The sequence below is a fragment of the Ogataea angusta genome (genome assembly GCF_019207475.1).
Source record: "Ogataea angusta isolate 61-244 chromosome Unknown 61-244_NODE_5_length_850226_cov_91.758892, whole genome shotgun sequence".
Classification (NCBI taxonomy): domain Eukaryota; kingdom Fungi; phylum Ascomycota; class Pichiomycetes; order Pichiales; family Pichiaceae; genus Ogataea; species Ogataea angusta.
In genome coordinates this window covers 292,363-304,789 of record NW_025065219.1, presented here as the reverse complement: position 1 = coordinate 304,789, position 12,427 = coordinate 292,363, and the positions used below count along the sequence as shown (strand labels likewise).

The 12,427-nt window shown below is 48.9% G+C and overlaps 11 protein-coding genes across 11 annotated transcripts; 3 read left to right on the top strand and 8 right to left on the bottom strand.

Annotated features, from left to right (window-relative positions):
- Positions 1–6: 6 nt before the first annotated feature.
- Positions 7–609, bottom strand: KL928_002705 (uncharacterized protein; the record flags this gene model as incomplete). Its single annotated transcript, XM_043203211.1, has 1 exon — positions 7–609. One exon carries the CDS (start codon positions 607–609, stop codon positions 7–9), a length of 603 nt encoding a protein of 200 aa, XP_043059859.1.
- A 208-nt stretch (positions 610–817) lies between these two features.
- On the bottom strand, positions 818–1,110 carry KL928_002704 (uncharacterized protein; the record flags this gene model as incomplete). The annotated part of the gene is made up of 2 exons (XM_043203210.1): positions 818–1,020; positions 1,080–1,110. 2 exons carry the CDS (start codon positions 1,108–1,110, stop codon positions 818–820), a joined length of 234 nt encoding a protein of 77 aa, XP_043059858.1.
- Positions 1,111–1,192: 82 nt separating this feature from the next.
- Positions 1,193–3,025, top strand: KL928_002703 (uncharacterized protein; the record flags this gene model as incomplete). Its single annotated transcript, XM_043203209.1, has 1 exon — positions 1,193–3,025. One exon carries the CDS (start codon positions 1,193–1,195, stop codon positions 3,023–3,025), a length of 1,833 nt encoding a protein of 610 aa, XP_043059857.1.
- A 19-nt stretch (positions 3,026–3,044) lies between these two features.
- On the bottom strand, positions 3,045–4,052 carry KL928_002702 (uncharacterized protein; the record flags this gene model as incomplete). The annotated part of the gene is made up of 1 exon (XM_043203208.1): positions 3,045–4,052. The coding sequence occupies one exon, from the start codon at positions 4,050–4,052 to the stop codon at positions 3,045–3,047; it is 1,008 nt and encodes a 335-aa protein (XP_043059856.1).
- A 101-nt stretch (positions 4,053–4,153) lies between these two features.
- On the bottom strand, positions 4,154–4,843 carry KL928_002701 (uncharacterized protein; the record flags this gene model as incomplete). Its single annotated transcript, XM_043203207.1, has 1 exon — positions 4,154–4,843. One exon carries the CDS (start codon positions 4,841–4,843, stop codon positions 4,154–4,156), a length of 690 nt encoding a protein of 229 aa, XP_043059855.1.
- A 96-nt stretch (positions 4,844–4,939) lies between these two features.
- KL928_002700 (uncharacterized protein) lies at positions 4,940–5,353 on the top strand (the record flags this gene model as incomplete). Its single annotated transcript, XM_043203206.1, has 1 exon — positions 4,940–5,353. One exon carries the CDS (start codon positions 4,940–4,942, stop codon positions 5,351–5,353), a length of 414 nt encoding a protein of 137 aa, XP_043059854.1.
- Positions 5,354–5,372: 19 nt separating this feature from the next.
- On the bottom strand, positions 5,373–6,650 carry KL928_002699 (uncharacterized protein; the record flags this gene model as incomplete). The annotated part of the gene is made up of 1 exon (XM_043203203.1): positions 5,373–6,650. The coding sequence occupies one exon, from the start codon at positions 6,648–6,650 to the stop codon at positions 5,373–5,375; it is 1,278 nt and encodes a 425-aa protein (XP_043059853.1).
- Positions 6,651–6,829: 179 nt separating this feature from the next.
- Positions 6,830–8,029, top strand: KL928_002698 (uncharacterized protein; the record flags this gene model as incomplete). Its single annotated transcript, XM_043203202.1, has 1 exon — positions 6,830–8,029. One exon carries the CDS (start codon positions 6,830–6,832, stop codon positions 8,027–8,029), a length of 1,200 nt encoding a protein of 399 aa, XP_043059852.1.
- A 27-nt stretch (positions 8,030–8,056) lies between these two features.
- KL928_002697 (uncharacterized protein) lies at positions 8,057–8,847 on the bottom strand (the record flags this gene model as incomplete). The annotated part of the gene is made up of 2 exons (XM_043203201.1): positions 8,057–8,708; positions 8,801–8,847. 2 exons carry the CDS (start codon positions 8,845–8,847, stop codon positions 8,057–8,059), a joined length of 699 nt encoding a protein of 232 aa, XP_043059851.1.
- Positions 8,848–8,890: 43 nt separating this feature from the next.
- KL928_002696 (uncharacterized protein) lies at positions 8,891–9,838 on the bottom strand (the record flags this gene model as incomplete). The annotated part of the gene is made up of 1 exon (XM_043203200.1): positions 8,891–9,838. One exon carries the CDS (start codon positions 9,836–9,838, stop codon positions 8,891–8,893), a length of 948 nt encoding a protein of 315 aa, XP_043059850.1.
- A 248-nt stretch (positions 9,839–10,086) lies between these two features.
- On the bottom strand, positions 10,087–12,357 carry KL928_002695 (uncharacterized protein; the record flags this gene model as incomplete). Its single annotated transcript, XM_043203199.1, has 1 exon — positions 10,087–12,357. One exon carries the CDS (start codon positions 12,355–12,357, stop codon positions 10,087–10,089), a length of 2,271 nt encoding a protein of 756 aa, XP_043059849.1.
- Positions 12,358–12,427: the final 70 nt, after the last annotated feature.

Genomic DNA, 12,427 nt, shown 5'->3' with positions numbered 1-12,427 from the left:
TGTGAATTAACACTGACATCCATCGGCAGCTTCTTGGTTGTTCACTGCCACGTCAATCATCTGCACTTTGTCGTTGTCCAGTGCTTGGTCTGTGTTTTCGTCTTGCAGTTCGGGCAGCAGTTTGGCGACTTTTTTAAACAGATTCTTGACATTATATCCGTTCTTCGAACTGGTCTCGATGAAGAAGTTGCACCCCAGCTTCTTGCACATACTTTCTCCCTCCTCGTTGGGAATTATTTTGTTCTCTAGATCACTCTTATTTCCAACCAAGATAATCAGCACGTTAGATCCGCGCTCCTGTTTGACGTAGTCAAACCATTTGCTAACGTTCTGGAACGATTCCTTGTTTGTGATATCGTAAACTATGATGGCCACGTTCGAGTCCCTGATGTAGCTGGGAATCAGCGATCGGAACCGCTCCTGGCCCGCAGTATCCCAAAGTTGAAGGCGAATTGTTTTGTCGTCCAAGTACATTGTTTTTGAAAGAAAATCGATCCCGATCGTGGCCGCGTAGTGTGCATCAAACGTGTCGTACATGAATCTAGTGATGAGCGAGGTTTTGCCCACTCCTTGGTCGCCCAAGAAAACTATTTTGTACTTGGTGAGCATCTCCGCTGTTGAAAGGGTAATAAATAAATATCAATTGAAAAAAAAAAACTTGGGCCGTTTGGCTGAGAGATATTAAGCAGCATTTACGACCCGATAATGCCTGAAAGTTATTTACCATTACTGTCGTACCGTCGCTCTCGCACTTCGATTACTAGTCGTATACATTGGTTGCAGGCAGCGTTTGCTCTACAGATGAATAAGCCCTCGCTCATTTCTTACCGCTCTTCTTGATGCCACCACCGACAAGGGGTCCTTTACCGGAAGCCTTGGCCGCGAGCTCCTTGCGTGCTTTCTCGGCCTGTTTTTGCTTCTCCTTGAAAGCAATGTCGGCCTCGTCCAGATCCTGGGCCTTCTTCTTTGGAGCCTTCAGCGCTGGGGTGTTAGTACTCAGTAGGAAGGCAACGGTTTCTCCTCAACGTCGAAACTAGGAGATTGTTCACTATCCATTTTTCGTCATCATGTGTACTTACGCTTTGCTTTCCCTCCTTGTCTTCCAGACATTCGAAAATTTGTAGCAAATTTTTCATCCCTTGAACATTTTATATTGTACTTTTTGCACCACACCAAAAACCAAGCTGGCAAAATGATCAATTCTCAGGACAAGGAGTTGATCAAACGGGCAATCCCCAAGGCCTCCAATAAGATATTGGCGGCCGCCGTGGCGAGGTTGTACATCGCCTATCCGGAGCCCGACCATTGGACTCCTACGGGACTCGCAGGCGCCATAGTGCTAGTAGACGACCTCGTGGGCCATACTTTCTTCCTGAAATTAGTGGACATCGTCTCGCACAAGGGAGTTTTATGGGATCAGGAGCTGTACATCGACTTTGAATACAACCAGGACCGCTCGTTCTTCCACTCTTTTGAGTGCGAGGAGTGCTATTTTGGGCTGCTGTTCGAGGACAAAAGCGAGGCCACGAGTTTCTACAAGAAGGTCCAAAATCGCGATAAGCACGGCTCCAAACAGACCGTGCAGAACAAGCACGGTGTTGAGCTGAAGAAGGAACCCATCCAGGTGAACAAGGTCGGATTTAGAGGCGACATGTCTGGGCTCGAAAACGAGCAGAGAACAAGACGCACCAAGGGCCTTATCTACTACGAGGACGAGCCTCCTCCAGAGTGGAGGTCTCTGTACAGAGAGCTGGAAAGCGTGGGCATTACCGAGGACATGATTGCTGAAAATAGAGAGTTCATCAAGAACTACATTGCTCAGACAGGGGGCCCGCTCGTCGGCTTGGAGCCGCCAATTCCTCGCAAATACCAGTACAAGTCGGCTCAAAGGTCAACAAGCGGAGCCAGCAATACGAACACAATATCGAAGAAGGCACCGCCGCCGCCGCCGCCTCCAGCAGCCCAGAAGAGATCGTCCACGCCGGACCTGCCCAAAAGTGATACTCCTTCGGCAATTCCTTCGACCATCCCTTCGAGACAGGATACGCCGGTGTCGGATCTCGAAATGCCAACTCCTCCAGCGCCGGCTAATCCAGCTCCTGCCCCCACCGCAGCTCACTCAATTCCCCCCCCTACACACCACAACGTTCCAGCTCTTGACTACATGCCACATACACTAAGACAGCGCCAGAGCCAGGATGCGCCACTTCCGCCTGAGCCACAGCAGCACAGAGCAGTCCCTCTGCCTCCTCCTAGAGCCAGTGCAGCACCACCACCACCGCCTCCTTCGAGGAACCCAGTGCCCCCTCCTCCTCCATCAAGAACACAACCACAGCTACCTCCAAGAGAGTCTCGACCAGCGCCTGTTCCGCCTCCCCCACGTAGAGGCCCTGCGCCACCTCCACCTCCTTCCAGATCGAGACCGCTGCCTGTACCTCAGACATCGTCTCCAACGACAACTCACCCCGTCGCGTCGCCGTCTCCTCAGGCTGTTCCTCACCATCCGAATCCTGTGCCACCAGCCAATTCGCTGCCTCCATCCCAGCAACAGACCCAATCGCCGTACACACAAGCTTCTTCCATCCCTATAGCTCCTCCACCACCACCCATGCAATCAGCTACCTCTCAACCTTCGCAGTCAGCTCCTCCGCCACCTCCACTTCCCCCAACAGCTCCTCAGTCAGCCTCTGTTCCTCCACCTCCCCCAGCTATGCCTTCTGCACCTGCACCGCCTGCTAACGAAACGGCAGCAAGTCCTCCTCCTGGCGCACAGCTCGACGGCAGAGACGCTCTGCTAGCCTCGATTCGCAATGCAGGCGTCGGCTCTCTAAGAAAAACAGACAAGTCCCAGCTTGAGAAGCCGAATGTGCTGCTTCAGGAAGCCCGTGGCGAAGCGCCAAAGCAGCCTGCCTCCACGGCTGCTCCAGGCCAACCGGCCTCGCTCGCAGACGCCCTTGCCGCTGCTCTCAGCAATAGAAAAGCCAAAGTCGCAAACAGCGACGATGAAGACGATGGCGACTGGTGATTTTGTATTATCGATTATATTATATATTTTCCAGGAATTTCGTTTTCCAGGTGTCAAACCATTTCACCTTTTTGGGTTCCAACTGGGAGACGACTTCTGTCAGAGACATGCAAGCTTTGGTTAGTTGCGATGCATACTTCTGGGCCGCCGTTTGGTCCAGATCGTAAATAATAGCAGAGATAAACTCGTCTACCAGGAGACCAATCTCCAGCCTTTCTGAGTTCATTCTGTCGAGTTTGGACGATATACTTTCTGTGTGTTGTGTTTTGCCGATGTTCTTGTCCATACTCGTAAACAGCAACTTGACTAACTTCAATTTCTGCACCCACTGAGAGCCGTACGAAACCAGAACAGCATCGACCTCTGTCTGCTCTGTCTCGTCCTCGTCCTCGCTCTCCCCGAAGAAGTTGCCGTTGTCCGCGCTTGGAGATTCCAGCCATTCCTCGTATTCTTCCAGCCCGTCTGCAAGCAGCGTGACGGACTCCTTGAACTTGGCGCGCAACACTCCGCTCGCTCCCAAACGGACCAGAGACGAGAGATTATCGCAGATCTCCCATATTTTCCCCACTGAAACCAGTCTTGTGTTGTCAGCATCGCCGTCCTGTATATCCAGCAGCCCTGAGAGCTCGTTGCTTAGCACAGAAAATGTCCCAAGCAAGGTGTGAATCTCGTCCAGCACTTTTTGAATATATAATGTCGAGTACTTCTTTTTCTCTGCAATTAGCTGAGAACACAGGCTCACAAGCATAACCAGGCTTCTGGTGACGCTTTCAACCTCAACAAAACAGGCATGGAAGTTTTCTGGGGAGATGGGAGGCCTGTAGACAATCCCGACTTTGGTGGTGTGTGCATGAATTAACTGGCCTAGCTTACTCAGTTCCTCCAAAGGGTTTGTCACTTGAGACGATTTCAGAGACGGCTCGTCTTGCGGCTCCACAGTCAACAGCGGCTTCCAAGCCGCGATCGCCTCGTCCAGCGACCGAAGAAGCTGCTTGACGTCCTCCTTGCTTTTGGTGACGCTGGGCATAAAATAAATCGATAAAAAATTACTACACAGCCGTATTATATAAATTGGGTGGCAGAAGTGTCGGTAATAGCTCAAGATCAATCATTCAATCGTAGCTCATTTCATTTCCTTGTGGCCTCAATGTAGTAATAGCCAATGTTCAGATAGCCCAGATGCACATCTCCAAATCCCCTTTCCACCAAATACTCCTGGATATCTTTATATATGTTCTCTAAGCAAACCTCGCTAGCTTGATGCGCTTTGGATCTCAGCGAGACAATTTTGTGCAAGCAGCAGGGGGCCACTAAAAACGCACAGAGCCGAATCCCCGGCCGGTTGCAGTCTGAAACGAGGTCAATGACTCTGTACACCATGTCACCACACAGCTGGAGCCCCACCACGGCGACGTCAAGCTCTTTTTCGCCGAGCCTGGTGTTGAGCCTAAAAAACCTCACAGCCTCATCCATAAATTCCTCCCATTCCTCAATGGAAGCCGCGACAGTATGCAGGTTGCCAGACGGTCCCAGACTGGTCTGCGACACCTGTTCCTGTTGTATGAGCTTGTGGACGCGCAGACTGGATTTGAGACGGTCTCTGTTGTGGTCGACACAGCACACCTTGAGGCCAAACCCGTTGGCAAGGATGCGGGCCAGATAGCCCTTGCCGGAGCCAAGATCCAGAACGTTCGATACCCCAAAACTGGCCGTCTTGTGTGCAAAGGGCACGGTAACAGCCGTCTTTGCAGGCGGCATGCCCAAAGTGAGGCTGCCGGACAGAGGCGGCACGGCCACGAAATCCTGCCGATCGCACATTGCCTAAACAATTAGACCCCAGACTCGTTTTTCTAGAGTTTGGCGTGCAAGGGAGAAAAATTTTCTATCGATATTGAAATTTGTTCTTTATCAAAGATGACGGGCGAGGCATGGTTATTTATTCTGGCAGTTATCGTGAATGCGATCAACTTGTTCCTACAGGTCTTTTTCACCATCATGTACAGTGACCTGGAGTGCGATTACATCAATCCAATTGAGCTGTGCAACAAGCTGAACAACTACATTGTTCCTGAGGCAGCTGTGCACGCTGTCTTGACTGCTCTGTTCCTGGTCAACGGCTACTGGTTCACTTTCCTGCTGAACCTGCCAATCCTGGCCTACAACGCTAATAAGATCTACAACAAGAACCACCTTCTGGACGCCACAGAGATTTTCCGCACTCTGTCCAAACACAAGAAGGAGTCGTTTGTCAAGCTTGGTTTCCACCTGCTTATGTTCTTCTACTACCTCTACCGGATGATTGCCGCGCTTATTGCTGACGATATGTAATACATAACCAGTATAACTATTATACTTCCCGTAATAATTCGTTCAAGATCTGTAGTTTGTCCACCACGCCAAAATGAGGGTCGATGACTCGTCGCAGCCGCAGAAGCCTTGAGATTGCAGGCGGCCGTTTTCCCTCATTAGTCTTTACGCTGCGCAGCTGCTTGTACACTCTCATTCTATTGCGGTGGTTCTCGCTTTTTTGCAGGTACTTCTGCCGCAAGCTATTCAGTTTCATGCCAACCTCGCGTCGCTGCTGTCTGATCTCGTATATCCTGTTCCGTTTTTCATTCTTGAGCTTGTTCAGTTCCGAAAGCTCGGTCAAGATCAAATTGTTCGTGAGATACGTATCGATAAGACGGGAAAAATGTCTGTCAATGTACTCTTTATAGTTGCGCAAAAAGAGCTCTGCTTTCTTGCGCTGCACACCAACAGCTTCCTCTGGAACGTCGTAGCTCTCCAGACGATCGACCAACGCCTGTTTGATGACGTCCAAAGTTATTAGTTTGGTCTTGTTATGTGGAACTCGGCCATATTTGATCTCCAGGTAGCCCGTTGTGCGTCGTCTCTTGTCCTGGACAGACCTCTGGGATTCTATCGTTTGCGAGCGGCGCTCCTTCACCTTTTCTCTGTGTTTCTGGGCCACTCGTTTCCGGGTCGCTGCCAACAATTCCTTGTCAACATAATCGTAGTAAGCAGGCGCCGGAGGAGTTCCTGGAGCCACAGGAGAACCGGGCTCACTTGAAGAGTCGCGCGACTCGTCAGACAACTCGGCCGATTGGGGAATGATTGGCGTTTCAGGTTCGGGAACTTTTTTCGGACGTCCAGGTCTTCTTTTAGGGGTGGCATCTGTGGAGGATTTAATAGTCCCCGTAGTGCTGTGCGGAGATTGTTTCTGTGTCTGTTTGGGAGTCCGTTTTGGTGTCCGTTTGGCGAGAACCTTGGGTGTCGCAGGTTTCGTCGATCGTCTCACTGATCTCGGAGTAACCGTGGCAGTCAGTCTGGGCATTTTCAGTGGAGTCTGCTTTGGCGTCCTGGGGGTCTGTTGTGGTGTAGGTTTTTCAGGGGACATGAACGAGCTGATTTCTGGCGTTTCTGGGGAAAAGTCTGGTTTTGGGCTTCTCGTAGCTTTTGGTGTTCTTGGAGTTCTGTTCGCGACAGGACTCCGTACAACCCTAGGACTCTTGGGCGACGTCCTTGTCGCGTCTGCTTTCGGCTTCAGCACGAGGCCATTGAGGTCAATTTTCCTCTTGGCAGAGCCTCTTTTCCTCGCCTCTTTTCTAGCCTCTCGTGAAAGCATAAACACGCGTTGATAAACAAAATTAGAGGCGCGACGATATTTTTAGTTACCGCGACGATCTGTGCCACGCAGAGCAAACAGATTGAATTTTTGGAAAAAAATTAGGTAATAAAACGTAGAGTTATCTTAATTTAGTTCATTTCAGTTGTTTTTAATTGTCTAACCTTTGCCTCCCTTATATGACCGATCCTACAGCGCAATCTGATCCCCCGGTGACACTACCCGACCCGCCTGAAAATCCCGCAAATACAGTTCCCTCACGAACACTATGGATGGGTGACATCGAGCCCTGGTGGAACGAGGAATTTATCACCGACGTGTGGGCCAAAACAAACAGACGTGTTCTTGTGAAAGTTATCAAGCCCCGCCAGAATGCTCTTGTGCACCAATTGGCACACTCCGGATACTGTTTTGTTGAATTCGAGACGCCCGAAGACGCAAAAGAGGCGCTGAAGCTCAACGGGACCATCATTCCAAACACGACAGATAAACTTTTCCGCCTCAATTGGGCTTCTGCCGCGACCCTCAACTCGCAGATCGCCCAGACCCCTGAATATTCGCTTTTCGTTGGGGACCTGTCCCCCGCAACTACAGAAGCGCACCTGCTGGCTCTATTCCAGACGCACTTCAGCACAGTGAAAACAGTGCGAGTCATGACTGACCCGGCCACCGGCTTGTCACGGTGCTTTGGCTTTGTGCGATTTTCGAGCGACGAGGACCGGCAAAAAGCTCTTGTCGAGATGAACGGCAAGTGGCTGGACGGAAGACTCATCCGCGTTGCTCTGGCCACTCCCAAACACCAAAATCAACAATTCCGGAAACACCACCAAATACCTATCGAACTCGACCCTTACCACGCCCCAGGACTGCCCCCTATTGGCTACTACGCCGCGCCACAACCGCCTCCCGCTTATACCGATCCTACAAATACCACCGTCTTCGTTGGTGGACTGGCAAACAATATTTCCGAAGCCACGCTGCTTTCACTTTTCGAGCCGTACGGACAAATTGTCCATGTGAAAGTGCCGCCTGGAAAAGGCTGTGGATTTGTCAAGTTCACGCAGCGCGCAGACGCCGAACGAGCAATAGAGCAGCTTCAGGGATACGTGATTGACGGCTCGAGAGTGAGACTCAGCTGGGGTAGATCCAATAGAAACCACTTACTGACAGCTCCTGCGCTTGCCGCCGGAATGCCTCAACACCAGCCACCCGCTCAAGGACCTCCACAAACACCAGGCATGATGATGCCTGGGATGGCTCCGCCAATGTTCTACGATCCATACGCGGCAGAGTCTCAATATGTCGACCAGAACGGCCAGTACATGTACGTGCCGCATTATGCTTCTATGTTGCCTCCGGAAAAGACAGACGACATGTAGAATAAACAAATCAGACAGTTTGATGGATTATACACTAGCATGGTTTGCTAAGATTCTGTCAATTTGGGCTTTGTCCATTTTTGTCCATTCCTCGATAGAATACGAATCCGTGATTTTTTTATTCCACTCCATGCGGTTCTTTATCACTTCCGGTGACTCTCCAGGGTGTATCTTGGTGCGCAGTGTTGTGCGCAAATAGTCAAGATTCTCTATTGCCTTCCGGATGTCCAGTTGTTCAAACATGGGTTTGATCTTATGTTCTTTGAGTCTGTTTGTGAACCGGGGCGACTTTCCGTTGGAGCTGATCATTATTTGTAACGGACCCTGTCTATAGGTGGAGCCAAAATAAAAGTCACAATTTTTAGGCTTATCCGCAAGATTGACGTTCAGGCCCAGCTGCCGGCAGCGGTAGTAAATTCGCAAGCTCAGATCGTAGTTGTTGAGACAAGTAAGCACCATCGCGAATCGACTGCTCGAAATGCGCTCTATTGCGTCGCGATCGCGATCGATATCAAGCTTGCTGATATCTCCTGGTTCTTGGTACATCTGGAGATCCTCCATTTTGAACTCGCGTTCTATCACTTCTAGTAATCTTAGCTCAGAGTACTTGCGGATCAACGGATGGATTTCGGGGGCCACCACTGTTATCTTTGCATCAGCCTGCAATAAATGATTCACCCTAGATAATCCAACGTCGCCTGCGCCAACAACAAGCACATGCTTGTCTGAGGTTAGCAAATTGGTTCCAGACACTCACTCTTGACCTGCCACGCGAGCATCAACGAGCCATGCGGCTCAGGAATTTCCATAGAGGACATGTCTATCTAAATCCTAGACATACAATTTTCCACCTCCAAATCGCTATTTGCTTACCCGGTCATCGGTGAAATGTACTTGCACGCCAGTGATTTCAGTTTCGTCGTCTGAGATTATGTCGCTCTCTTTAGCCTCCGTTGATGCGTCCCCAAGAACCTCCGGGAAGATCCCGTAGAAGTCCGCCAAATCATTGCTCATTTCCTTCGGCTCAACGTCTTCATAGTTGACGTTCTTATTCAGCTGCGATCGATACCACTCGATGATAAAGGTAGCAACGTCGCCTTGATATTTAGTCTCCACGTAGTCCGTGACAGCACCAGACACGTTGGGTAGCGAGCCGTCCAGCTGGATTGTCAATCGTTCTTGCACCGAGTAGAGTCGCTGAAATAGAATAATCTTGTGCTCACCGTCTGTCAAATATTTGACGTACTCGCTTTGAGACAGGTCCAGAGCGCGATCTATGCCCTTTTCTCTGATGCCTAAATAAACGGGCAACAATGGGAAGATATTCTTGAAGCTAGCCGTCGATACCTCGTATACAACGTTGAGTTTTCTTTTCGAGCATTCTAATGTAATTTCCTCCTGCAAGTCAGACCATACCACTACGTGCGGCCTGTTGAACTTGAACCCTGGCCGGTTCGTATAATTGATATAGTGCACTCCTTCCTTCTGCTTTCTCGACAACAGCAGATCATTTCTCTCGGAGCGGTTGATGACATCCTGCAACTCATAACGGTCGAGCCTCAAAGCGAAAGATTTCTTGTCTTTACAAGCACATATGAGTAGCCCAGTAGGCCTGTGTATGTAGATTCCAAAGAGACTCAACAAGTCGGTGGTAAATAAAAGGTGTTTATCCAGATATTCTCTCTTAAGACATGGTTCTATAAGAGGCAGCCTTGACGTTGGCAAAAGACTTGGAACATCCCGATAGTGTGTATAATGAAAGGACGTATCGCTGGATCGCAAGAGTTGCTCTTCTAATAACTCGAACATATGATGGGTAGGCACATCCGTAGAAAGTATCAAAATATAAACAGGCAGTTGTGAATTAAATGTCAAAACACCAAGTGGTACTTAAAGGGATCCAGAGTAAATAGGATAGTTTCTTCCCTTATAGCGTAATGGTTATCGCGTTCGGCTACGAACCGGAAGGTTCCAGGTTCAAGTCCTGGTGAGGGAGAAACACTTTTTTTTCTTTTTCAGGTTTCGAGCTCAGTATAAGTTTTTTCAAACTATACAAACTATTTGGTTTTGGCCTCGTTGACCTCTGCCTTGACATCGGCCTTTGCAGCTTCCGCTTCCTCAACGAGCTCTCGCAGTTTCTGTTTGGCCACCGTTTTGGTGTGTGTGAAAGTGGCCCCCGCAACACTCAGCATTGGACGTAGCAGGTCCATATAGTTAGCAAAATAGGCCCCGGTAGTAAGGATGATAATCAGCATAAACAGCAATGGGTTACGCAAAACAGCCATAAACTCATTCCATCCCAAAACAAGAACCAAGCCATACATCCAGAGAGGAATGGAGGTTGTGTTGGCCATCACCGAACGTTTGGCCTCGATATAAATGGCATCCATCTCCTTCTTAACCCTGGACAGCGCTCCATTCTGCTGCTTGGTTGACAAAAGCTCGGCAAATGTGCTCTCCTTGTCGTCTTCATCCAGCTCCTCGGAGTCAGTAGTGGAGATGTTCACTGGCGGAACAATTTCCTCATTGGTTCTAGCTAACACCATCTTGCTAAACACCGGTAGCAGACTCAGCACTGTGTCTCTAGCTTTGTTATACTGCTGGTCAATCTCTGGCGTATTCAGCCACACCCTCGGGACGTCATTATCGTCGTATCTGAAAAGATCCTCGAATTTGTTTCTTAGAATACGCGAGACTGTATCTTCTGTCACATAATCGTGAACGATGTCTTTGAACTTGGTCCAGAATGACTGCAGTAGTTGGATGTGTGTATCCTTGTTTTCTTGCTCTGTCATTCCTAGCTGATAATCATATGAATCATCGGAGACGTATTTCGACTCCAGGCTTTGTGTGATCTCACTGAACTCATTCAAGACTCTATCCCAAAGATCTATTGATGGGTCTCCAGTAATCTCTGTCAACTTCTCCTTGAATTGGGTTTGGAACTTCTTGGTGAGTCTAGACAATAGCAGATTTTTCTCCTTGTGTCTCAATTGCTCACTGACATCACTCAGTTCTTGCTCCAGTTGTTCCAGCTCGCGCGAATGATCAAAAATACACTTGCTGGCGTCTTCGCGGAATTGAGCCACAATGGCAGCAGCTTGAGCTTCTAGTATACCACTGAACTTTGCGTCGCGTTTTTTCTTTGCAATCTGGACTTGCTCGCTGAACTGACTCACGAGCTTCTTGATCACAGAATTCAGTCTTTGTGAGTTCGTCTCTGTTAGTCTCTGATCAATCTTCTTGATTAGTTGCTCCCTGCGTTCAAGATACACGCTTTGGGTGTATCTGGAGGCAGAGCTATCATATGGCGCAAGCGCTTCGGAACGCAACTGTTTCAAAGCGTCGGCAAAAACTTGCGAGTCCTCCAGTTCACCAAAATTAACCATTTGATACTGCTCTTCAAAAATGTCGTACGCCTGTTGCATAATCTCATCGCACCTAAATCTTGCAACTAATATTTGTTGTGTTGGAAGATCAAGATCCTTATTCAGCTCAATTTGCTGCCAGATTTGATCCATATAGATTGTCCAAGCGTCTATAGGGATATTTCTGTGGTACTCCTGTTTGAAAAGGGAATCAGATGCAAACTTATCACCCAACAGACGGATGTCCTCCTCAAACCTCTCTTTCTGGAAATGCTTGTGGGAAATGCTAACGAAGCTGAGGTCGAAAAAATCGGTTATCTTAAGACCTTCACAATTTTCGGGCCTGCTCAAACTCTCCCAGATCTTATTCAGGTCGGTTTTGAGATTCTCTTCAAGATTCTCTAGTGGCGTAACGCCTGTGAAATCACGCACCACAAACAACAACAAGCACTTTTGTCTGTTTGAGTGGAAAAGGCTCAGGTTGACTTCAAACACAGTTTTGAGAAGCTCCATGTTGGCACCCTGATAAAGTCCGACCTGGTGCTCCCAAATATTAACTATTAGTATCTCGGACGTAGAGAGCGCAAAGAGAGCTGACTTACGCTCAAAGTCCTTATCATCTGCTTTCTCTCTTCCGTCCACACCCTCGACGTCAAGAACAAACACATGATTATTGTTCTCAGTACGCCCAGACTCGGCCTTGGAAGACGCTATATACTTCGCGTGGGATATCCAAATGCCCTTCGTGGTCTGTTGTCTTTTCGCCTCGTCCATGACCTCGAATTCCGTGCCAAAAAGACGGTTCAACAATGTTGACTTTCCTGTTGATTGGGACCCGAACACGGACACTATGTGGTAATTGAGGCCATTGTCGTCCTTGCCGTCATAATATCGCTGAATATAGGGCAATAATTGCTCATTGAAAGTCTTGTTCTCGTCAATGAGCTGAAGAGAAGACATGATTTATTTGTATTCTGGAGCGCAGGAAAAAACAAAATATAAATAGCACAGCCTGTTTTGCAATGGGGCA